Source organism: Schistocerca cancellata, chromosome 5, assembly GCF_023864275.1.
Source record: "Schistocerca cancellata isolate TAMUIC-IGC-003103 chromosome 5, iqSchCanc2.1, whole genome shotgun sequence".
In the NCBI taxonomy this organism is placed as follows: domain Eukaryota; kingdom Metazoa; phylum Arthropoda; class Insecta; order Orthoptera; family Acrididae; genus Schistocerca; species Schistocerca cancellata.
Window position 1 is genome coordinate 281,852,131 of NC_064630.1, and position 25,072 is coordinate 281,877,202.

At 41.3% G+C, this 25,072-nt stretch overlaps 1 protein-coding gene across 1 annotated transcript in view; it reads left to right on the plus strand.

The window, feature by feature from the left end:
• Window positions 1–25,072, plus strand: part of LOC126188497 (nephrin-like) — a 758,389-nt gene that overhangs the window by 668,573 nt on the left and 64,744 nt on the right. Inside the window, exons 9-10 of the mRNA XM_049930101.1 lie at window positions 3,157–3,316; window positions 14,675–14,971. Of these exons, the coding sequence (XP_049786058.1) occupies window positions 3,157–3,316; window positions 14,675–14,971 (457 nt within the window). The remainder of the gene's footprint in view (window positions 1–3,156; window positions 3,317–14,674; window positions 14,972–25,072) is intronic.

Genomic DNA, 25,072 nt, shown 5'->3' on the forward strand with positions numbered 1-25,072 from the left:
TGTGGACAGTAAATATAGCGACCGAGGAGACACAGAACTCTCTGTTGTCTTACGTCGAGAACACGGCAAGTGTCATTACCCGATTTTACGGAAACTTTGCTCTGTGGAAGAGGTGTTAAAATAAGCGAACATGTGTTTCAGTTTATACGCGGATGCTCGACCATTTCTGAGAAAATCAGGGTTAAGGTTTTAGACGTATTTACACTAGCGTACAGAGGCACGATAACTTCAGCCGAGGTGAGGGCACAATGGCTAGCGTCGTGGCTTCATACTTGAGTGCCCCATATTCGAAATTCAGTTACTGTCTTCACATGGTTTTCATTTATCTGCCCGTCTTAGTATAAGGCGGCTATACGAATGTGTAAAGTGATAAATGAGTGAGACAATTATCTGAAGTTTTTCCAGCGAAATTCCTGTAATGTGTCTAGTCAATAAAATTGGTGGCGCTACGTTGTTGTTCCGGAGAAGTAGTGTCTTCTGTACAACCGAATCTGACCTTCCTAGCAGGTTTGGCCCTCTTTAGGAAAGAAGTAAGGTAAAAACATGATTTCCGAGTTAGTTCACAAAGAGAACAGACAGTAATGGAGCCTCTAGCAAAATTAAAACAAAATTTAAAGAAAGGACCACGCAAATCGATCTTCAGGCTACGTGTTATACGGAACGTCGGTGGATACTCTATATAAGATGGACGCTGCGAGCCCTGAAACAAGAGAAGGAATGACTGGTGAAGTATAGTACTTTATTGAATTGAAATTTGGTAGTCAGTAAAATACAAACAATAAAAATCCAATCGATCAAAACTCCATGCTAAAGAAATGGAGGGAAAAAATCATCACTCTTAACACTGCGGGTTGTTTGCTGATTGAAACAGTACTCTTGGCTGTAGAGGAAAGTTTTGGGGAAAATCGATGAAGGGCATACTGCACATACCATCGTCGATGAAAATCCTTCCAGTTCCCCAGAAGGAAGTAAAGCGAAGCCAAACATCGACTCAGTCCACTACAATTGAACGAAAATTGAAATCTACATTTTCTTTATAAATGCATTCACAGGAATATCATGCAGTGTTAAAATTTTGGACAGAAAGTATATGAGGGAAAAGAGCAACCTTTCATTTTTGACTGCAGGTGAAGGCAGTAAGAGTCACTGCCCTCTTTGCTTAGTCGTTTTAGGGTGCTTGTCGATCCCAGCTGTAGCAGCAAAATCTCTCTGAGATCTAATGTTGTAGCCGTCACAGTAAAGGCTTAAAACCAATGAGCTTTCGACAGGGGCGCCAAATTGTAAAGCGTTGTAAAGAATTGATTTTAATTTACATGTACATGTATATGAACATGCACATATACATATAAATTTGCATCTAGATTCCTTGTGCGCATACAGCCAGATATTTACTGTATATAACTGCTTCCATAATTGGTGTGGCAACTGAAGAGAGGAGACGTAAAACGTTGTAAGTGTCATGTTTTCACAAAAGGCTTGTTAGTGCTGTTGTGCTATCAGCATATTACTGCATGTCCCTAGACTTGATCCAGGTGAAAAACCACGGAGAAAGTGCTCCAAAATGCTGTTGCTGATGTCGCATTGTCTTTCTGCCAAGTTATTCTTCCTTTTGGAGTTCCAAAATTTAAAAGCTATGGGAAATCGGTTTGCTGACTACAGATCTATTAGTTAGTATATTTCTGTACTAGTATCATCATAGATAAAACGTATTTCAGTACTAATGGGGAATGGAACAAAAACATTCGTCCTGCAGTTTTGTGTAAAACTAACGTATTTGAGACAGTGACAGCGTAGAAAAAAAACATTACTTCTTGCAAAGAAGAAAACGACTACCCTCCACTCTTAATAATGCTATTTTTTACACAAGTATCGTTGTTACCTGTTTTGTACCGAAATTAGCTTTTGGGAAGAAAGTCTACAATTAATGTAAACAAAAACTTCAATATAAACGATGTAAAGATGAACCTGACACTTTTAAACCTGTAAGGACGCTATTTGTGTAAATTCCTAGCATTATTAAGAATGATTGGTTGCTGTTTTCTCCTTCCAAGAATCAATTGTTAAAATCATTCGTATCGGTACTTAAAAAAAGTCATTTTCCTGCAGTGACCTTTAGAAAGTTCTTAATGAAGTATTTAGTTTCTAATTTGTATGATATTTTTTTCAGCAACACGGTAAGCAGCGTAATTCGGTGTTATCAGAATATCACCACAAGTTTTTGGATACAAATCAGTTTTGTACGAAAGAAAGGTACATCATTTTTTTATTATTGTGACAAATGACAGAGATGTCAGAAAATTTCCTCTTTACGCTCTTCCGTTGTGTAATCATTCAGTAGCGGGTCTTATATTTGTTTACGTTTTAGATCAGCTGCCAATACCTGCAGCAAACTTCGATCCACTGTAGGTTCTTCTTATATTTCGCTACAGTTTTATAGCGTTGCGCCTAATCTGTGTGTAATATCAGCATCCGGATAAGCCTCTAGGAACTTTTGCCGTTATTCAATAAATATCTTATGAAAAGTAATGGTCCTACAACACTTCCTTTGGGTGTGCCCAAAGGTACTTTTACGTCTGAAGATATCTTTCCAGTAGGGACAACATACTGTATTCTGTTAGCTAGGAACTCTTAAATCCAACCACAAAATTGGTCTGACATTCCATCCGGTTGTATTTTGTTCTGTAGGTGACATAGAACCACTGTATCGAACGCCTTCTCGAAATCAAGGAAAGTGCCAGAGATCGAAGCGCCAATCATCTACTGGTGTCTGTGATTCGTAGACGAGACCCAGAGTATCTTTTGAGAAATAGCAGCATGCAGCCGGCCGCTGTGGCTGAGCGGTTCTAGGCGCTTCTGTCTGAAACCGCGCGACCGCTATGGTCGCAGGTTCGAATCCTGCCTCGCGCACGGATGTGTGTGATGTCCTTAGGCTAGTTAGGTTGAAGTAGTTCTAAGTTCTGGGGGACTGATGACCTCAGATGTTTAGTCCCATAGTACTCAGAGCTATTTGAACCATTTGAGCAGCATGCAACTACTCAAATGCAACTTGTTTCAAAATCAGATAGTGGAAAGGAGCACTGGTACCGTGTTTAATTCCTATTACCTGTAATAACTCCCCCAGACAAAGCGAGGTCCAGTGCGGTGCTTCGGTTGCAGGGCAAGCCGCTCCACAACAACGCTTCCACGGGAACCATCTTGGCCAACCAGAGCCTCGTGCTGCAGGCTGTGACGCGCGATCGCGCTGGCATCTATACCTGCGTCGGCAGCAACCATGAGGGCGACGGCGAGAGCAACCCCGTCTACCTCAACGTGACCTGTGAGTACACAGCAGTGCCATCTTGAAACAGACTTTCTGCTTCTCAGCTCTCCTATAATGAGCTGAAACAGTTGGCGCAAGTAGTATGTGTCCCATTCACCGTAAGGATAGAATGTTGTAGCAATCTCAGCTTGGTTATTATGAGTTAGTGTTCTCTTGTTGTATTGATTACTAATTTAAACCCCTGGATGTTGAAATCTACATTCGCCTATGGTAGGACAAAGAAACATCAACTGGTGTGGTTGGCTTGACTAATTTTCATACAAGTTACACTATCGAAACACATTTATTTACTTACTTACTTTGTATACTTTTGACAAAAATTATTGCATCTGTTTATATCTTGTTGATTACGTAGGTTCACGGCAAGCTTAGTTCGGCATATGTGACAGTTTCAAGTGCTCCTGTTGACATTGCAGTTACGTATTATTTTATTCTACGTCTGCACAACAGTACAATGAGAGTTTATCTTTTATTATACTTTGGTGTAGATGGAGTGACGTCCATAAATAGCCTTGGGATGCAAGTTCTTTTGTGTACTAAATTGTTAACATAGGTCACTTATCTACACTCCTGGAAATGGAAAAAAGAACACATTGACACCGGTGTGTCAGACCCACCATACTTGCTCCGGACACTGCGAGAGGGCTGTACAAGCAATGATCACACGCACGGCACAGCGGACACACCAGGAACCGCGGTGTTGGCCGTCGAATGGCGCTAGCTGCGCAGCATTTGTGCACCGCCGCCGTCAGTGTCAGCCAGTTTTCCGTGGCATACGGAGCTCCATCGCAGTCTTTAACACTGGTAGCATGCCGCGACAGCGTGGACGTGAACCGTATGTGCAGTTGACGGACTTTGAGCGAGGGCGTATAGTGGGCATGCGGGAGGCCGGGTGGACGTACCGCCGAATTGCTCAACACGTGGGGCGTGAGGTCTCCACAGTACATCGATGTTGTCGCCAGTGGTCGGCGGAAGGTGCACGTGCCCGTCGACCTGGGACCGGACCGCAGCGACGCACGGATGCACGCCAAGACCGTAGGATCCTACGCAGTGCCGTAGGGGACCGCACCGCCACTTCCCAGCAAATTAGGGACACTGTTGCTCCTGGGGTATCGGCGAGGACCATTCGCAACCGTCTCCATGAAGCTGGGCTACGGTCCCGCACACCGTTAGGCCGTCTTCCGCTCACACCCCAACATCGTGCAGCCCGCCTCCAGTGGTGTCGCGACAGGTGTGAATGGAGGGACAAATGGAGACGTGTCGTCTTCAGCAATGAGAGTCGCTTCTGCTTTGGTGCCAATGATGGTCGTATGCGTGTTTGGCGCCGTGCAGGTGAGCGCCACAATCAGGACTGCATACGACCGAGGCACACAGGGCCAACACCCGGCATCATGGTGTGGGGAGCAATCTCCTACACTGGCCGTACACCACTGGTGATCGTCGAGGGGACACTGAATAGTGCACGGTACATCCAAACCGTCATCGAACCCATCGTTCTACCATTCCTAGACCGGCAAGGGAACTTGCTGTTCCAACAGGACAATGCACGTCCGCATGTATCCCGTGCCACCCAACGTCCTCTAGAAGGTGTAAGTCAACTACCCTGGCCAGCAAGATCTCCGGATCTGTCCCCCATTGAGCATGTTTGGGACTGGATGAAGCGTCGTCTCACGCGGTCTGCACGTCCAGCACGAACGCTGGTCCAACTGAGGCGCCAGGTGGGAATGGCATGGCAAGCCGTTCCACAGGACTACATCCAGCATCTCTACGATCGTCTCCATGGGAGAATAGCAGCCTGCATTGCTGCGAAAGGTGGATATACACTGTACTAGTGCCGACATTGTGCATGCTCTGTTGCCTGTGTCTATGTGCCTGTGGTTCTGTCAGTGTGATCATGTGATGTATCTGACCCCAGGAATGTGTCAATAAAGTTTCCCCTTCCTGGGACAATGAATTCACGGTGTTCTTATTTCAATTTCCAGGAGTGTATTTTCTACAAAAATTATGTGTTATCTTTTGATTTTTTGAAAATGGTAGATCATTTCAACGATGCTTTCTGTTTACAAGTAAATTATGTCTTAGGTATGCAGAGATATTTATTGCCAGAGATATTGTGCATTATGTATATCTGTGATTTAACGTTTTCTGTTGTTTTTGTTTATCGTGTTGGGTTCACCCCTTTTCTTTTTCAATTATGTCAGTAATGTTTTCCAGATAATTTTTATGTTTGGTGCGTTTATTCGTTTAGGATGTGTCTAGTTCTTCCAATATGTTCATGGTTGGACCTTTCACGCACACATAAAAAGATATCCGCATGACATCCTGAATGAAGAAACAGACCGAAAACATAAAAAAAATGTGTAAATCGTTGTTGACGTTATAGAAACAGAAAATGGATGAACACAACGCGATAAACAAAAAAAGAAAAAAGAAAGAAAGAAAAATACACAGCACTATGATCGCACATCTACATAATGTACAATATATCTGGTAAATATGTCTCTGACTACCTAAGATGTAATTTATTTGTAAACATGGATATTCATTAAACGATTTATCATTTGAAAACTGTCAAAAGATAACACGAAATTTCAACAGAAAGTAACAACAGAGTACATAAAAGACCTAATGTTCTAAGATGATTCAATGACGTCACCCTATCTTGACCTAAGTGTGATAGAAGGGGAAATCTCATAGTCCTATTACATTGACATTGGAAAGATCTATAATTTTAAAACTGTCATAAAAAGTAATATGAAATTTCACTCTCATTCTTCTGTAAAAAGTAAATACGTGACCTATGTTAACAACGTGGTACATAAAAGAAATTACGTTCGAAAATATTTGTGGACGTCACTCCATCTATACGTAACATAGACCTACAGTAAAATTAAGTATAAACGTAATGTCAACAGGTACACTTGAAAATGGGACATATGCCAAAAAAAGCTCGTCGTGAAACAATGTAATCAACAAGAAGTAAAAAGTTGAAGTTAATTCTGTCAAAAGCCCAGCAGAGAAGACGTGTACGGAAAGCTGTCGAAGTTGAGTAGCTGTATGAGGATGCAAAATGACTTAGACAAAATTTCTAATTGGTGTGTTGAATGGCAGCAGGCTCTAAATGTGGAAAAAAGTAATTTAAAGCGGATGAGTAGGAAAAACAAACCCGTAATGTTCGGATGCAGCAAAACTCCTGATTGTAACAGTAGCGCCGTTTTAATATCTCGATGTAATCATGCAAAACGGCAATAAGTAGGGCGAAAATGTGAGGATCTCGGTGGGAAGGCGAATGATCGACTTTGGTTTATTGTGAGAATTTTGGGAAAGTGTGGTTCATATGCAAAGGACTCCGCATATAGGACGCTACCCGACCTATTCTTGAGTACTGCTCGAATGTTTCGATTCATTGCCATGTCGGATTAAAGGAAACAAGCATTTCCGAGGCGGGTTGCTAGATTTCTTGCCGGTAGATTCAAGCAACACTCAAGTGTTACGGAGATGATTCGGGAACTCAAATGGGACTCTCTGGAGGGATATCGAAGTTCTTGTCGAGGAATATTGTTGAGAAAATTTAGAGAACCGGCATTTGGAGCTGACTGCAGAACGATCCTACTGCCGCCAGCATACATTTCGGGTAAGGACCACGAACATAAGATACGAGAAATCATGGCTCATACGGAGGCATATAGACGGTCGATTCCCCTCGCTCTGTTAGTGAGTGGAAGAGGAAAGAAAATTACTAGCAGTGTTACTGGGTACCTAACGTCGCGCACCGTACAGTGGCTTGAGGGGTATGTATGTAGGTGTAGATGTAGATTTTATTGCATTTAGTTTCGAATAAGATCACAGTACAATAATTTAAATAGTATTACAGTTATTACACAAGTTCATTTCCGTATGTTATCAGAATTCTGAGATTCTCAAGTAAATTTCATAGACGTTACAAGCAGTCACTCAGTGGAACTGTGGTAGAAGCGGCATATGCCGTGTGGTATAAAATATAAAGAGAAACCAACGATTCAAGTGTTTTACACTGCAGACATGTAATAGAGAAATAATCTAAATCGGAGTAAATTACATTTATTTGTTTATAATAATAATAAATTAATAGTATACAAAATAATTGGAAACAATGTACCTTAAGTGTGCCATTTAATACTGAAGTAGTGAAGTCAGTCATATGGCATGTTCGTTTTACAAAAACAAAAACAGTAAAAATGCAAATGTCATAAAATGCAAGGAGCATAAAGCCTCGACAGCCATGCACTGTGTTTGGTGCCTCGGTGAGTTAAGCAAAGGAGACATCAAGTGCTCCACTGACAACTACCAAAAACACGTACAGAAGTACGTACAAGTACAGAAATTATACAATGAAATCACTGAGCTGGCTTCGTACAATCACATGATTTACGCCATCAACATGTAGCTAGACTTCCAGGTACTACGACTGGCTTCACTACTTATGTATTAAACGTTACATTGGAGATATAGTGCTCCCTGTTCTGTTCTTTAATTTATAGTTTTTTATAACAAACTCTGATTTCGATTATTTATTTATTGCATGTCAGCACTGTAACGTTCTTGGATCGTTCGTTTTTTTTCATTTTTTACATGGCACGACGCATTTTTCTCTGTAAATTATATCACAGTGTCACCTGGTGGCTGCTTGTATCGTCTACGATGTTTACCTGAGAATCTCAGTCTTCATTGTGCAAATGTACGAAAATGAGCTTGTGTAATGAGTGTAATACGCACGTTTTTCATGTAACAGCTGTTTTATGTTTCATGAGAATAGAAATGGCTTTAATGTGGCCGGCTAGTTGCGAAATAAGTCACAGAGTATTTGTGGAACCTTTTGCTGTTCATTTCGCGTTTCGGGCTCAGCCCATCTTCAGATGACCTAGTGATAAATACGTTTCTTTGCAATCTTGCAAAATTACACTCGCGTATAAATGGAGCCCCTATAGTAAACCACCGTACACCAACAAGACATTTAAGACGTAATACATACCCTTTGATACAAAGTGAACATACAAGTTTGACAAAGTTGTCAAAGAACGTCAAAACCGACATAGGTTTTACAATTCCACAAAGCAAAGTAAGATTTCACATAAACATGTGTGCTACTAACAGCCGAGTGAAGTGGCTGGCGTCCGTCCCCGCTTAAGAAAATTACTCGGTGCGAGGTGACACTAGCCACTTCACTAGGTTGTTAGTAGCACACATCTTTAGGTGAAATCCGCTGTGGAAGATTGTAAAGAAATATATTTATCACCATGTCATCTGAAGATGGGCAGAGCAGAAATGAATAAAGAAATATTTCAGGAATACCATGTGACTATTATTTCTCGACTAACCAGCCATTTTAAAGCCCTTTCTCTTCTTGCGATTAGTAATTGTCGTATGGATCTACAACGACTTTGTCACTTCTATGTTATTTTATGCTTGACTTGTTAATATACTGTTTTTCTCATGTTAATGAAATATCGTTCTATGATGCGATTCGATATAAGATTGATTTGGTCTAGATTAACTCAGATGTACTACGGAAGGTATGTTATATGCAGTGGTATAGTCTATGCTTATGTTAAGTTGTTTTACACCCTTTTACATCTGATTCCAGTCTGCTTCAAGATGTTGATTTATGCTTTATAGATCTGGTGACGGCAGCGTAGTTTGCTGAAACCGGTCGCCACAATAAATACCGTACAACAGGGATCTTGGTTGTTTGAAGTTTTACTTCTGTTTCTACTTAATACAATAGCTTACAAACTAAAGTACAAACCACCTGGAATTGAAACTAACCCGGGGAGTAACACCACTCCATTTTTAAAAAAAAATCGGAAACGGATTCGCTAAATATGGAGGGAGCAATAACCATTAACACAGAAAATTAATGGGAAATAAAAGTTTTGCAGCAAATCACTTCAGTGGCTCATGTGTCCCGGAAGGGAATGCAACCAGAAAAGTCCCAATAGCGGACTGTAATGCTGTCTCTAATACGTTTCGCTACCAGTAATACGAATCTTCAAATCTCTAATCACTGTCGTCAACATCCATAACTCGGAATAGAATTCCAAACAAAGATTCGACTGAAGGCAGCAGGGTGCAATCAGAGTTCAATTCCAGGTAATTTACTTTTATTATTTGTTTATTACAGACCATTGTCTTGACTACAACAAGGGGACATTACACACAAAATTATATATGCATGTATTTTCAAGATAATTTTATTTTCCTATCTTCTTTTTCTGTTCTGAACTTCACTAAGTTTACATTGTCTACAACTCTATTACTTCTTGTCTTTATTTTGTCTGCTACTTTTATCACTGTAACGTTTAGATTGCTATCTATCATTTTCCTTGATGAATTTTTCGTCATCCAGAGAACGAAAGCTTTCAGACTAGCAACATTGTCTAGTATATCTTTAGCCTGTATATTTCCTCACTAAGTCGTACAGCACATCAACACAACTTTTGGTAACATTATAATTCATGTTGACTTCTGGCCTGGCGTCACTTGCTTCTGTAGCACCTGAATCATAATGATCTTGGGATGAGAGAAATAGTACCGCTCTATTATTTGCTGGCGCATAAGCCGCCAACGTTAATTCATTGGTAAGTGAATCGTGTACCGCCCTGTGTTTGTTTTTCAGAATAGGAATGCTGGGAACTCTGACTTCTTATGCCGCAATGTGCTTTCCAGCTTCATATTCTGTGCTAGAAGGAACTCTCCTAGCTCACAGAATGTAAGACAACTGTTAGCTGTGACGGCCCTGCCGGTCCCATATAAATTACTGATCACGTGCTTGGCTTCACGAAGACTTTAGGTCCTTTCTCTTTCCTCGTTATTTTTCACTGTTTACACTTCTATACTGTGTGCGTAGAAAGTTTGGGCGTTACTGCAATTAAAACTTTCATTCAATATTCGCTTTTTTATCTTCTCCTGAACATAAGAAATGGACATATTCCCCTAAATGCAAACCAACTGTTCGTTTGAAATCTGCTGGTTGCACTGTCAAAACTTTTTCTAACTGGAGCTAATGTGTCTGACATTCTAGGTTCAGGTCTTGTCATTTTATCATCACAACGAAGAAGATGTAAAATTTGAACAAATCTGTCTTTTCCCAATTTTTCAGTAAATTCTGACCTCGGCGCCATGAATTTACTACTGATTCTTTCTTCACTCTCATAAGACTTGCAAGAATACGCAATCCACAAAATACTATCAATTCTTCTGCAGTAATACCGTTCAACGAACTTGGGTGTTTTGAAGTGCCCTCAGAATTAGTTTGGAGGCAAATTTCATTCTGCATATCACCAGTAAAAAAAGTTTCATGGTTTCACATAATTCTGAAACGTTTTCACTGTAAGTTGTCAACTCTGGTTTACCTGTAACCATGCTGTCTGCAACGACTTTGAGGAGGAGATAACTTTTTCCATAATTTACCTTTCTCCTGTGATTTTTTCGACCATTTCTTTGTCACCAGAGTCTACATTTTCATCACCTGTTTCAAAATTGTCCTCATTTTCAGAGAGATTCACTTCGTTTACGTCTGGATGTTAACTCGGCCCATCGTTAGTAATATCATAAGTATCAGCAGAAAACGTATCTATATCACTGTCGTCATCTGAACTAGCATCCAGTACCTGTTGCAGTATTTTTTCTATTGCTTACGTACGTCCTTTATAGGAAGCCATTTTCGTCAGGTAAATGTCTGCAGCTATGAGTTTGTTGCTTGTCAACAACCACTTGAATGTTTATTTTTAAATGATGAGATTTGCCAACAGTGTAATTAGAACAAGCAAAACTTAAAATAAAAGTTAGCCACATCAACCACTAAGTGGTTGTCGATCGGTCCACTGTCATTGTTACAGTGCATACATGTGTAAATATGACTTCGATCATGTGCGTGTAATAATAGTACCATAAATCACAAGTACAGGAAACGCTTAAAAGTTTCTTTCTTGCTGCAGTGTCCCATATAGTGCAAAATTTAGGAAATAATAAACTGTCCAAAGTAAGAGGAATATCACAAGTCGGCTGTAAAAGTTCCGAATGAGATGTAAAATTTCCCCTTTGTCAGTAACTATACCGGTGTCCCCTTCTACTGCGATGAATTGCTTCTGGCCCATCATGAGCTTTCGTTTAGCTTTGAGTAAGGTAGAGAAAACTTTATAAAGGATGGCATAGGTAAAATTAGCCTGTGTAAGTCTAAAGAAAATGCAGTGGAATTACAGAAACAGTGAGCTAAAATGGACTTACCATTTACGTAGGATGGAAAACATCCTGAAAAATAATTTGTAGAATATGTTGAAAGTGACCCCCGCAGCGTCAGTACACAGCTGTGCATGTCTGAGCATTTTCACATACATGCGGCGTTATGTTCGGATATCGACAGTGATAACTTCACGGCTGATGTTGGCTTTCAGTTGCTGCATTGTGTGTGTATTTTTTTTCATACACCTTGCTCTTAAAGTGTCCCATTGGTAAGAAATCACTTGTTGTTATATTCGGCGAATGTGGTGGCCATAAAGGTCTGCTGACAGTTCGCCCTCAGTGAAGATATCGTGGACTGCTTCATGGATACCTCAGACGCTTGGCATGTTGCCACATCTTACTAGAAGAGCAGGTATTGTCTTTCATATTCAGTAAGTTGAGCACAAAATATATCAAAAATATCTATACATGCAATAGTCTTGAGGGTAGTATCAACAAATATCTGTCCAATGATGCATGTTCCTGATACAGCGGACCAAACTCCGATTTTTTAAATCATGGAATGGTTGCTGACACACAGTGTTAGTGTTCTCCGTTGCCCAGTACCTCGTGTTCTGTGGATTCACATGACCAGAAAGGGGAAACCATGTTTCACCACTCATGAAGTAATGGAAAGGGTCTAACAAATCATCTTTAATGTTATTCAAAGCCGGCCGCGGTGGTCTAGCGGTTCTAGGCGCGCAGTCCGGAACCCCGTGACTGCTACGGTCGCAGGTTCGAATCCTGCCTCGGGCATGGATGTGTGTGATGTCCTTAGGTTAGTTAGGTTTAAGTAGTTCTAAGTTCTAGGGGACTGATGACCACAGATGTCAAGTCCCATAGTGCTCAGAGCCATATGAACCATTTTTGTTATTCAAAAGCCACGTGCGGTAAACTGCAAGTTTATGACAGTCATCTTCCCGTAATTGCTGTACAACAATCACTCGATATGGCTTCGGATTAAAACATCTAAATAAGAGCTGGTAACTCCTTCTACTTACAAACATTTAAAATAAAATGAAAACAGTCTCTATCACGTTTTCAGATTTTTTATTTGTTAGCAGCATTTTTCTGCTCTTTGCTCAAACCCCCTTCAGCAGGCTTGTCCCCGTCATTATGGCTGCTGGTGGCGGGAAAAGCCCGAAGATGATCTCAGGAAACGACTGAAACCGGCTGCTAAGAAATTAAAAATCTGAAAGCGCGATCTGGACTGATCTTATATGACTTTTAGCATTTTATACCCATGACTGTGCTGCTGTCACAGAATACTTTATAAAATTGTACATACACATTTGGTGTCAATTTACATGTTGACTTCTTTAGGCTCTGAATAATTCTTCTGCGAACATCTGCAGTAACCTCTGACGTGCGAGTTGAAGGAATTATTTGTCGTTTTACATCTTGCCCCGATGCGTAGGGGCGCCAATTTTTATACAGATTTTGTATTGCTCTCTCTGCAGATAGGCGTCTATTCGCATACCTCACCACGAAAATTTCACTAGTTTCCTTAATCGAACTTGTTTATATATACTTCCACAATTTCAGTTCTTTCTTCTGTGGAGCAAGTCATTTTGCAGACCGCAAAGAGAAACTTCTATCTTCCCTGACTGAATGAACTGAAATGCTGATTGAAGAACGATAACAATTTATTATTGCGGAAAACGGCCCTTTGTTTTAGCTGTTTACTTATTTTATTTATGTGTGCATTTATTTTACCTGGCAAGATTAGAGCCTTCAGGCCCTCTCTTACACCTAACTAGGCATACTCAGAGTGAACGAATTTCAGTTTGTACAGAACATTATGGGCATATCACGTGTTATACAGTATTAATGTTAAAGAAAAAATAGAGATTATAACAGTAGTATAAGGATAATTATAATAATAAAAAAATAATAATTGTAACAATCAATAATAATAATAATAATAATAATAATAATGACTATGTATATGAAAATAAACATATTTTTCTTTTATGAATGTCAGTCCTATTGCTAGTTGGGAATTTTCTCGTTATGTTCTTGCAGCTTGTGAGTTATTCACATCGAACAGAGACATAAGACAAGAGAATGGTGTGAAAGAGATTTAGAAGAGGAAGAGCAATAGAATGGTAAAATTCGAGGCTATGATGTAGAGGAGAAAGAAAGAGATGAGAGGTGCACAACAATGGTGGCTATACCGTCCCTAATATGTAAGTTTTGAGTTCCCCCTTGAATGTTGAGTGGGTCTGGATAAGAGGCAGGTCACAGGGGAGCGCGTTCCATAGTCTTATGGCTGAGATGGAGTATAACACGGAGAAAGATTTTGTGTTATGTAAAGGTACAGCCAAGAAGCTAGACGTATCCGATCAGGTATTGCGGTTGTGGAATGCTGATAGGTGTTTAATGTGAGAAGATAAGTATTGGGGGCACCAGTGACTAAGAAGTCGATGAAGAAAGCACATCGTGTGGAGATCGCGTACCTTATGTGGGCGTAACCAACCTAGCTGGGAGTATGAAAGTCTGATATGATCATACAACCGTATATTACACACGTATCTTACGCAAGCATTCATCACTAGCTCGAGGCATCTCGAATTTTCACTATTTGTGTCGTGTTGAAGTACATCACAGTAGTGAAGATTAGGCAAGACTAGTGTTTGGACTAATTTTTGTTTAAGATGGGTTGGAAATACTTTTTTTCTAAATTTTTGGATTGCATGTAGGGAGGAGAGCGATTTCGGGCAAGCTGTGACTCTTTGTTCTTCCCAGTTTAGGTGTTCATCCAAGATTATTCCAAGGTCTTTTACAGTTTTTTGGTAAACGTAGTTGGGTACTATTGAGGAGTATTTGAGGGACTGTTTCGTGAAAGTACCGGCTGATTAACTTTGGATGAGATAAAAGAATGACCTGGGATGTCTTGGGGTTTAGTTTCAGACCTAGGTTCTGTGTCCATCGAGAAACAGAACAAAGATCTGTTTACTCTACTTCAGAAGTCGAGGTACTGCTTTCGCATTCATAGGGGAATGTGCTACTTGAAAACTGCGCCACCCGTTAGTTTGTCATACAGTAGCTGTAAGCTCTACCCGCCTAACTTACCGCTGCTGGCCTCGTGCGCAGACCGGCCGCTGTGCTCGGAGAACCAACAGCTGACGTACGGCGTGGCGCGGCGCGAGGCGGTGCGCGTGTCGTGCGAGGTGGACGCGAACCCCAGCCACGGGCTGTCGTTCAGCTGGAGCTTCAACGGCAGCGCGGACGAGCGCGAGCTGCCGGCCGCCGCGTGGTCGGTGGAGCGCGGCCGCAGCCTGCTGCTGTACACGCCGCGCGCCGAGGCCGACTACGGCCAGCTGCTGTGCCGCGCCAGGAACGCCGTCGGCACGCAGCGCGCGCCTTGCGTCTTCCAGGTCGTGCCCGCAGGTTAGTAGTCGCACGCCTGCAGGCCAGATGGAAATGAGGTATCCTCAGATATTTATTCTATCGCTATTTACTGTTACTGTGACTCGGTTTGCTTAAATGGATAAGAAAGGGAAGAGAAAGCACTCGTTTTCAGTGAAAAACTTTTTTTTTCTTTATTGAGTTTCGATTCACCCCGTAGGGGGCGGGCTGGCAGCAGCTTAGTACGCCGCTCTTCAGCCTACAGAGTTTGTTTTAAAAAGATGAAGATGACAAATAATAAAAGCAGGCGATAAAATCGGTGATTAAAATGGTAAAACGGCGGAAAATCGTGCAACTTAAAACATAAAACAAAGGGTTGATGATGCTAATAAAGTACATATGAAGCAGACATGTAAAATAATAGATAGACAATTAAAAACACGGCGAAAGGCTGGTTTCTGTTCGCAAGAGACATAGAATTCACACCCAGCGACAGCATGATTTCTGTTCGCAACGCTTTGGAAAGATGTACAACACTGAACATTTACTTGAACACTGCACTAAAAAGTTGGCACAAATATGACATATCATAGCCGAGGGCAGACGGGGGGAGCCTAGAAAGATGATGGCAAAGAAAAGGGGGGGAGGGGGAAGGAGAGGAAAAACGAAGTGGGGGCGAGGGGGAAAGGAGCCGATGGAAGACGAGGACTCATAAGAGGGGGGGGGGGGCTGGGCAGACAGGGAGTGGGGAAAGACTGAGGAGGAGGCGGGGCAGAGGCAGAGAGAGGTTAGGTGGGGAGAAAACAGGATGGAATGGGGGGAAGAGGGAGCCCAGGGAAAGGACAGTGGAGGTGGGGTAAGGATCAGAGTTGATAGGAGGGATAAATGGAGGGAGAGAGGGCATCGTCCGGGAGGGGGAGTTGACGAAAGCCACCTTGGGAAAGGAGGTGAAGGGTGTAGAGATGGAGGGTAGGGGGGACAACAACAGTGAATGCGTAGCAGAGGGTGGGGATTGGAGAGGAGAGGAGCAACCAGGGGGTGAGGGGGATCAAGTTGGCGGGAGGTGTAGAGTATACGGAGATGTTCGAAGAATAGGAGCAGATGGGGGAAAGAAATGAGGTCATAGAGGATGCGTGTGGGGGACGGGAGGCGTATACAGAAGGGCGAAAAACTTTTGGAGGTTTAAGATTTTGAGCAAACCAACATATACACTTTTCTTTATGTGGATGTAGACGTTCGTTTTCTCAAAATCTTAAATCTCTGTAGGATCTTCGCTGATTGCGTTGAAAGTTTGCCAACAAATTTTTTTTATATACCAATTGGGGCCCCACATGGTATATATAGAGTGAACGTTAATAAAATGGACAATATTCATGAACGGAGATGGAGGAAAAAAGGTCCTATGAATCTTAGTCTTGAAATGCATCGTTACCACGACAATGGCGCGGACGAGTAGCAGTTCCTCTGACCACGTGCCGTGCGTTCCTTATGTGTTGCAGGATGCGTGTTTCTTTTTTTTTTTTTCTTTATTGAGTTTCGATTCCCCCCGAAGGGGGCGGGCTGGCAGCAGCTTACTATGCCGCTCTTCAGCCTACAGAATTTGTTTTAAAAAAATGAAGGTAATATATAATAAAAACAGGCGATAAAATCGGAGACTTAAATGGTAACATGGCGGAAAATCGTGGAACTTAATACATAGAACAAAGGGATGATGATGCTAATAAAATACATATGAAGCAGACAGGTAAAATAATAGACAGACAGTTAGGAAACACGGCCACGGTCTGGTTTCTGTTCGCAAGAGACATAAAATTCACACCCAGCGACAGCATGATTTATGTTCGCAACACTTTGGAAAGACGTACAACACTGATCATTCACTTGAACACTGCACTAAAAAGTTGGCAAATATGACATACTACAGCCGAGGGCAGACGGGGGGAATATGGACAGATGATGAGAAAGAAAAAGGGGTTGGCTGGAGAGGAAAAACTAAGGACGGGGGGAGTGGGGCAGGATGTGTGATTGACACAGCGTTTATGCAACAGAATGGTCCGGTACTCATGTCGGGAACAAGCCGAGTGGAAGTTTTCGTACCGCCATACAGACTTGAACGGTTTACAGGCAGCACAGTTGTATCAAAATTAGTACCCTGACAGACACGAACCACATCACACAACATTTCAAGGACGTTTTGGGTGTTTGTATGATCATGGGCCCTTTCAGAGAGACGAAACTGCAGGGAGGCGGTGTACTGTGCGTATACCAGATTTGGAGTACATACCACGTTCTACAGAACATTGAGATGGACACTACTACAAGCTCCAGACAAGTTGCCCGCCAATCTTGTGTGAGCGAAAGTACGATTATCTGTTCCCTTGAAGTGAGACTCTTCTATGCAAAAGCAAAAATTATTAATTAAATAACTTGCTCTTTGAATTTTGTCTTTCACAAAGATAAGATAGGTACGGCACTAAAAAAACTTCCTTTTTAATTTTTTTGCCTAGAAACATACATTATAAAATTCTTACCTGTCTAACATAAACAATCTGTGATAAAAATTTGACTATTGATGAATGTGTTTTCCTCGTGGCTGCTGTAAAGAGAGAACGGGTTAGGTACAGGGTGAGCTGGCGGTCGGAGGTTTCTGCTTCTCCGGTTCTCAGAGAACGCCAGGCATAGACGGAGAAAACTGCTACAACTCGCGATGAAGACACCGTCTGCTTTAGCAGCTACGATATTCATAGTCGCCGTAAGATATGGAATTCTAGACACACTTTCAGAATGAGAAGGTTGATCAACAGTGGCAGTATGATATATTCTGACTAACAAACTAGTCGCTTAGGGAACGTCTTGAACATAAAAGCTGACGGCGAAGTATTGCGCGTCGTTCGGGCCGTGATAGTAGCAGATTCGCCCAGTATTGTTAATGCGCGAAGAGATCACTACGCACTGTGTTACTAAACCCATTAATAGTTTTTATGAAGGTCCGAGGATCGAATATTGAGTAAAAATTCGTAAGGATATTTACCTTCCTTTTGTCCACAAATTCAATTTTTATTCTTGATAATCGCGATTACATGTTAACCTCTGCACTTGACATTACTTCTGTTTGCAGACTTATCTCCAACAATTACAAGAAAAACATAGATGCTCCTCTTTTTTCAGCAAAGAGCGTTGTCGTTAGAGCAAAGAGCGTTGTATCGTATTACGTCAGCGCATAATTGCTGGTACCAAGGTTACTAAATAATAAGGTTGGGCAGTAAGCGCTCTGCTCTACCATTGGCTGGCCTAGTGACGTCAGAGTGGAAGCAAGCGCTCACAAGCAGACGACACGGCATGCGCGTTTACGTCAAGTTTTTGGTGTAAGATTTTGTTTATTCCAGAATTGAGATGTCTAAACTGCTTTTCTGCTGCTAAAATATTACAGTTAAAACTGATGAGTTATATTCTTTCGCAGCTTATGCCTCACACATCGGTAAAATATCAGGTCACAACCACACTGACACACACTTGAAATTCGAAACCTCGGCTCAAATAAATCAGAAACTATTAATTTAATTGCATTGAAATGAATTTACTTAAGAGCTCGAAGTTGCACACACTTGTTTGTATGAACAGCATTCCTTCTTTCTGAAGCCGCTATAGTATTCATCAAAGTAACTTTATCTGTGTCTGAAAAAAAAACCGTCATCTGTAAATGTGCTCTTATTATGATGTTTCTTATTTGGTGACAGCTTTTCCAGAGTTTCCAGAGATCTCTTATGTAGTTCTCGTTTCTTATACCGTTTGGTTCTGTCGTCTGCTGCGGGTGACACATTGACAGTCGCACTACTGCACGGCAAATTGCACGAAGGAACTGCATCTGGCTTGAGCATTCTTTTTCGGGGCAAATTAAGCAATTCAGACTGTAAATCCCTTGAGTAATCTGTTTCTGCGAAATGGCGAGAACATATTCGTGCATGCGCAACATTTACACCGTCTTTCCTACAACATTTCGACAACCATAGTTTTTGTAATGTTTCATTAGGCGGGAAACTGTGATACATTACGTCAGTTCCCTTTGTGCTCCGGTTGTAGGAGAAACAGCCCGTAACAGCACAGCCTGGCATTGTAAAACTTAATTTTCTCACTCACTTGAAGATTCTCCAATAAGAATTTCACAGGACGAACCGTAAATTATAGAGCTGGCGAACACAATGTTGATCCCGCTGACCACTATCGCTAACTATTTCAGTTCCGAATCAAATATCAATTACAGCAAAAACCGTTAACACTCCCGAACTCCGAATGTTTCCGCTGTTGACTGAGTACCTCAGAAGAAAGAACTCAATCCAAATACCCCTTTGAACACAAAACAATCACACACAATTCGAACTGTGTACTGTTTGGCAAAGCTGCTTCCACCGTGACGTCATGCGCTTAGCTGAGAAAACACGTTGCTTTCTGTGCATAGCTTTCTGCGCCCCCCTGGCTGGTACTCGCAGCCGGAATATTACAGTTATATTACATGACGTAAGGACATTATACCCCGAGAACATTATACCTACAACCTCAAGATGTTTGTTATGGGCTTTCATCATAATGTGTATGCAGCTCAGTTGTGTATTGCGTTAAATCAGCTGAGAACATTACACCTACAATCCCATGATGATTGTTATAGGCTTTCATCATAATGTGTATGCGGCTCAGTTGCGTATACCGTTATGCATAGGGCTTTTCTCGTTACGGCACACTGCCCATGTTCAAAGCATCTCTTAACTCTTCGTCCATGCTGAAATCTGTTCTTAAACTTTGTCGGTTTTATTAATGTTCACCCTGTGTACCGGACGCTTCAGGTGCCTTTAATTGTGTGTTTTATGCAACCCGCGACATATTCAAATACCACGCGCAAGGTTTTCAAATTTTCTCGGTCGCTATTCGCAAAGTACCAGTCTTACGAAAAAAAAAAAAATATGAAGTGACCTTTACGTAGGAAATTTAATGTAGTTGAATGCCGTACTGGAATACGGTTTCGCTAGAGGCCGCAGTTTTCGAACTATCCAAGAAAAAGTGACCTTCAAATACGGTTTTCTCGAAAACTGTGACCTCCAGCAAAATCGTATCCCAGTATGAAATTTTAAATAAAATATCCCACAAGAAGTTCCTATTTATGTTTTCTGTTGGACTAATTGTTTGTGTGTAGCGACCAAGAGAAATGAAAATCTCACGTGATTTCTAAAGATACTGCAGGTTCCAAAAACTCCATAGGTAGGAGAAGCTGAATCTTTCATACATATGTGTATTACATTTTTATTTATTATTTATACAATACATACATTTTACACATCATACGACGCTCCAGTAGGTGTATAAAACATGTATGTATTCGAAGGAAATCTTCCGTGAAAATTTGAAATCAATTGTTGAACAGATTTAAAATTGTGTACAAGCAAACATTAATATTTTTATTTACAATTATTTCAGGCGTTTCTCAGGTAAATGGAAAAGTATACAAAGCTTTTTCCAGTTAAAAGATAAAAATTTGAAACGATTGGAAGATCACCGTAAAAGTCACTGGGTTGAACACTCAGCAGCAAAAGAGTATTGTGATATTTGCAGAGGATGAGGAGATTAGTGTTTAACATCCCATCGACAATTAGGTCATTTGAGAAGGAGCAAAAGCTCGGATTAGGGAAGGATGGAGAACGAAAGTGGCCGTCCCCTGTCCAAGGAACTATCCTAGCATATCCCTTAAGAGATCTGGGGAAATCACGGAAAACCTAAATCAAGATGGTCAGACGCGGGTTTGAACCATCGTCCTCCCAAATGCGAGTCCAGTGTGCTAACCAGTGACCTATCCCACTCGGTGACATTTGCACAATCAATTGAAACACCGATCTCATCCTACTGGATGAACAGGGTGTGAAACTCGGGCCAAACAAGCCTCAGAATGTCCAGTGGTGCCGACCGTTCGATCGCCGTGTCACTCTCACCCCGCATGCGTCATCGGTTGCAGGTATGGAGGGACAAGAGGTCATCATGCCGCTCGCCTGGCTTGGATTCCAGTCAAGCAGCTCCTCAACTGGCAACAAGCGCTCAATGCACCTCACCTGCGAGCAGCAGGGGTCAGGTCCTGACGGTCACCAACTGAAGTGCCGGCCACATCCGATGAACTGAGGGGAAATAGCGTAGCCAACGCAGTAAGGCCTTTGCAATGAGTAATATTTAGCAATAAAAGAGTTGAAGACCAGGAAAGGAACAATTAAATACGGAATAAATGCCGAATTGCTTTAATACGGAAGTCTGTAACTGAAGGAATATATGCTACATCTGATTAATATATATTCCGCTGCAGGTAAGTAACCTGATGAGCGTGATTTGGCAAAAATATTCTCCATATTCAAGAAAGGCAACATAACCGACCTAAACAACTGTAGAGGAATTAGCCTCGTTAACAGAGACTATGACGTCTATAACACTACGTTAAATAATAAACTGCGCCATCTCAACAATCTGTTTAGGATAGTGGATATAATTTAGCAAAGAACGATGCTGCATTTGCCGTTTTTTTTTTAGTCTTCAACAACAGGTAAACAAAAGGAATTAAGTTTACTTAGACCATTTTTAGGTTATGGAAAAGACTTTAACAAGGTTATTTGACACCTGTTGTTAATGATTGTGGAAGAAAGAGGCGTCCAACAGATCTAATTACCTCTCTTAGAACTCCTTACAAAGAGACAAAAATTACAATCGAAGATGGAGATAACATGTATAAACAAATATTAACACCACTTGGAGTTACGTTACAATGTAACCTGTCCCCAACTCCATTCAACGTCCATACATATGACCTAGTCAGGGCCTTGAAACAAGGTGTAGCATAGCAAACGACAAGGAGAAATATTTGAATACTCTGCTATAGACATAAAATCAAATAATAATGCAAGAAAATGAAAATAATCTTCAAAGAGCACTTCATAGCTTGATTTGTCAGCATCTAAATATAACATGAATATCTTCTGTAGTAAACAAAGATTATGACATTCAAAAGAAAATCGCCTACATGAACTGAAACAGTAATAAATAATGTAACACTTCCCATCCTCTCCTTCTCTTTCCTCCCCCCCCCTCTCTCTCTCTCTCTCTCTCTCTCTCTCTCTCTCTCTCTCTCTCCCTGCCCTACAGCAGTTCCTAAGATTACTCTGAATATACAGACAGACACAGACACAGGATATGTATTTCACTTCATTCGGTTAAAGCATCAGTGATTGCATGCTCGTCTATTTTCTATATTCATACAGACATGGACATTTTCTAAGTATTTCTTCCTTTGGCAGCGGTGTTTTCTCCAGAACTTAGGCTTCATTTCAGCATTATTCGTACCTTTCCCCATATTAAATTGCTCTCACACAGAAATATTTTTATTAGAGGAAGATTTGAAAAGGTTTCAGGTGTTCTTTATTTCGCCGCTGTATTAGCATATGTGAATATTCTCGTTCTAACTTTGCTATCAAAACATCTTTCATATCTTTAACGGAATGAAATGATCTCTGTAGAGAAGCGGAATTTCTAAAGAAAATATCTGAAATTAGCTTTAAAGTATGTACACAGGAAAATGAAAGTAATAATAACTAATCTGCAAAGGAAATATCGAGCTTGGGATCGCAAAAGTCAGAAACAGCTTTTACAATGCTCGTATATCGCCTACAAGTTTCACCAAGGGCGAATTAGGTGTTAAGTAAGGAAAACTTTTAGTCGATTTGGAGGGCGTATTATCCTCTAACTCGCCAAGCTTGCCACTCTGAACAGGACAGCAGACGTTCAGTTGGAGTAGCACCTTATATGGAAAGACAAATGTTCTCATGAACTGCCCAAGGAAAATTTAAATAATGCCATAGCTTCGGTGTTGTTATTGTTTTCGCTATTTCTCGTCAGGTGTCACTAGTTCAAGACACTAAGTTTGTTTGAGATCGCTTGAAAATATAATGGTACGGTTCCTTGCCTTGTAACACGATGAATTACCCAAAATTTGGTGAGCTCAAGTATGACTTACCCACTTTTGGTTCCCTACACATTTAGTTACATATGTAGATAGTTCATACACCCCAGGAAGTGAGAATCTCGACGATTTTGGCCTGTTATCGATATCGATGCTGACAAGATATTGTTTCTGGAAATGCCAAGACCGTATCAGAATCTCTACAGTAGTTCATGAGACTAGTCCGAACATACAAAAGGAAGAGAGCAGGGTACTTAAGTTTACGTATTCAGAGAGAGAAGATTTAATAAAATATTTCTATGAACTTACTAAAACATGGCTACTAGTTACAATTTGTCTCTGCATACGGTGTAATATCTTATGATGCTGTTGATGGATGATGATTAAAATGTAAGTTATAATGTCAAAAAGGTATTCTTATGTAACGTAATTGCATAACAACTTTCGTATTAACAAGTGGTTTGTGCTTATTCATTTGTACTGTGAAACTTTGCTTCTGGCTAAGTTTCATGATTCTATGTCAATGGGACGTACTATACAGATGTTAATGAGTTTGTGAGTATCAAAGCATGTGACATAAATGGTCGTATCTTTTGAGTATTTAGCGTTAGAAGCTTAAATTTTTTAAAATTTTGTAAGGGACCGTACATCCTAGTACGTCATATACATTTGAACTTGATATGTCTACCCGTTTTTGAGGAAAAGGGTTCTTAACAATCGGACAGACAGTAGACGGACAAAAAGAGATCCTATAAGGTTTCTGTTTTTACCGACTGAAGGATGGGAAAAAACTGTCATCTTCGAAAACGATGGAGTCATCCACTTTACAGAAGGCGACTTAGCAAGTAAATCTCGTCATCTGTCTTCATCCTCTACCACAGCACAATGAAACATACACCGCGTATACCAAATAACATGCACACAACCAATATTTCATTTATGATTTGAGATAACCTATTGGAAGTCAGTATTTGATTAATGATTAGACACACCGAGCGAAACTTCACTGGTGAAAAAAAAAAGCAGTAGCAACGATCGGATATAAATGTAACTTCGTATATGTACACGCCATAGGCGGATATGTTAATAATTTGCCATTTTATGAGACAGGAGAAATAGAACGGCGACCTAGAGTGCATTACTGTTGTTTGTGTTTAGTATTGTTACCATGCCTGGAGAGGTCTATAAGCGGCATGAACAGCACCAGATGTGTAGTTACCGCGAAAGGCTCGAATACCCCACTATCAACACCAGACTTAGCTTGAAAGGGGCCTTGTCGTGAATCTCATTTGGCTGACTGGTGCAATCATGCAATGTCGCGGTTTGTGGAGTCTGTCACAAACTGCATGGGAACGTAAGGGAATGCATATACGCCATCAAGGTTCCACTCGACCACGTCTTACCACCACAAGAGAGGGCCGCCGTATTGCGCTCCAACCACAATGGCGCCTGCCATCCGAAAACGGCTGTTGGACTCCCTGCAGAATTCTGTGATATCCCGCCTCATTGGTCGGATGCTACCAGCAGCGACAGTATGGACACCATCTCATGTGTTAATAACACAAAAGGCTGCCTCTAGTGTGGTGCCGCAAGAGGGAAGGACGGACTCCTGGCGAGTGGTGTCACATTGTTTTCTCTCTGGGCGAGTGTGGCGGTGACCTGAGGTGAAGTCACTTTCCTCCCATGTTTGGAGAGTCACTGTGGTACGAGTATTACTCGTAGCCCTAATGGTATTTTGACCAATCGAGTATGACCCATTGTCACAACTGGTATTGATTGATGGGACTCCGACGGCACAATGGTATGTTAAGGACATCCTGCGACCCACGTGTTGTCCCTCATGTCATAACGTCGTGGTGCAATTTTTTAACAGAGCAGTGCTCGTCCACAGATAGGAAGCATCTCTATTAACTGTTTTCGTGATTTGCAGTTGCTCCCGTGGCCAACCAGATCTACATATTTATCCCGAATTGAACATACATGGGACTCTCGGATGTCAGTTCCCTCCCAGTGTCACTGTATAGGACATCAAAGTCCAGCTACAACGGCTGAGGGCCACCCTGCTCCAGGAAAGGACACAACGGCTTTACGGCACCCTTCCGCACTGAAATAGATCCTACATCCATATCGGCTGCAAAGTCATAGATATATAGAGTGAACAG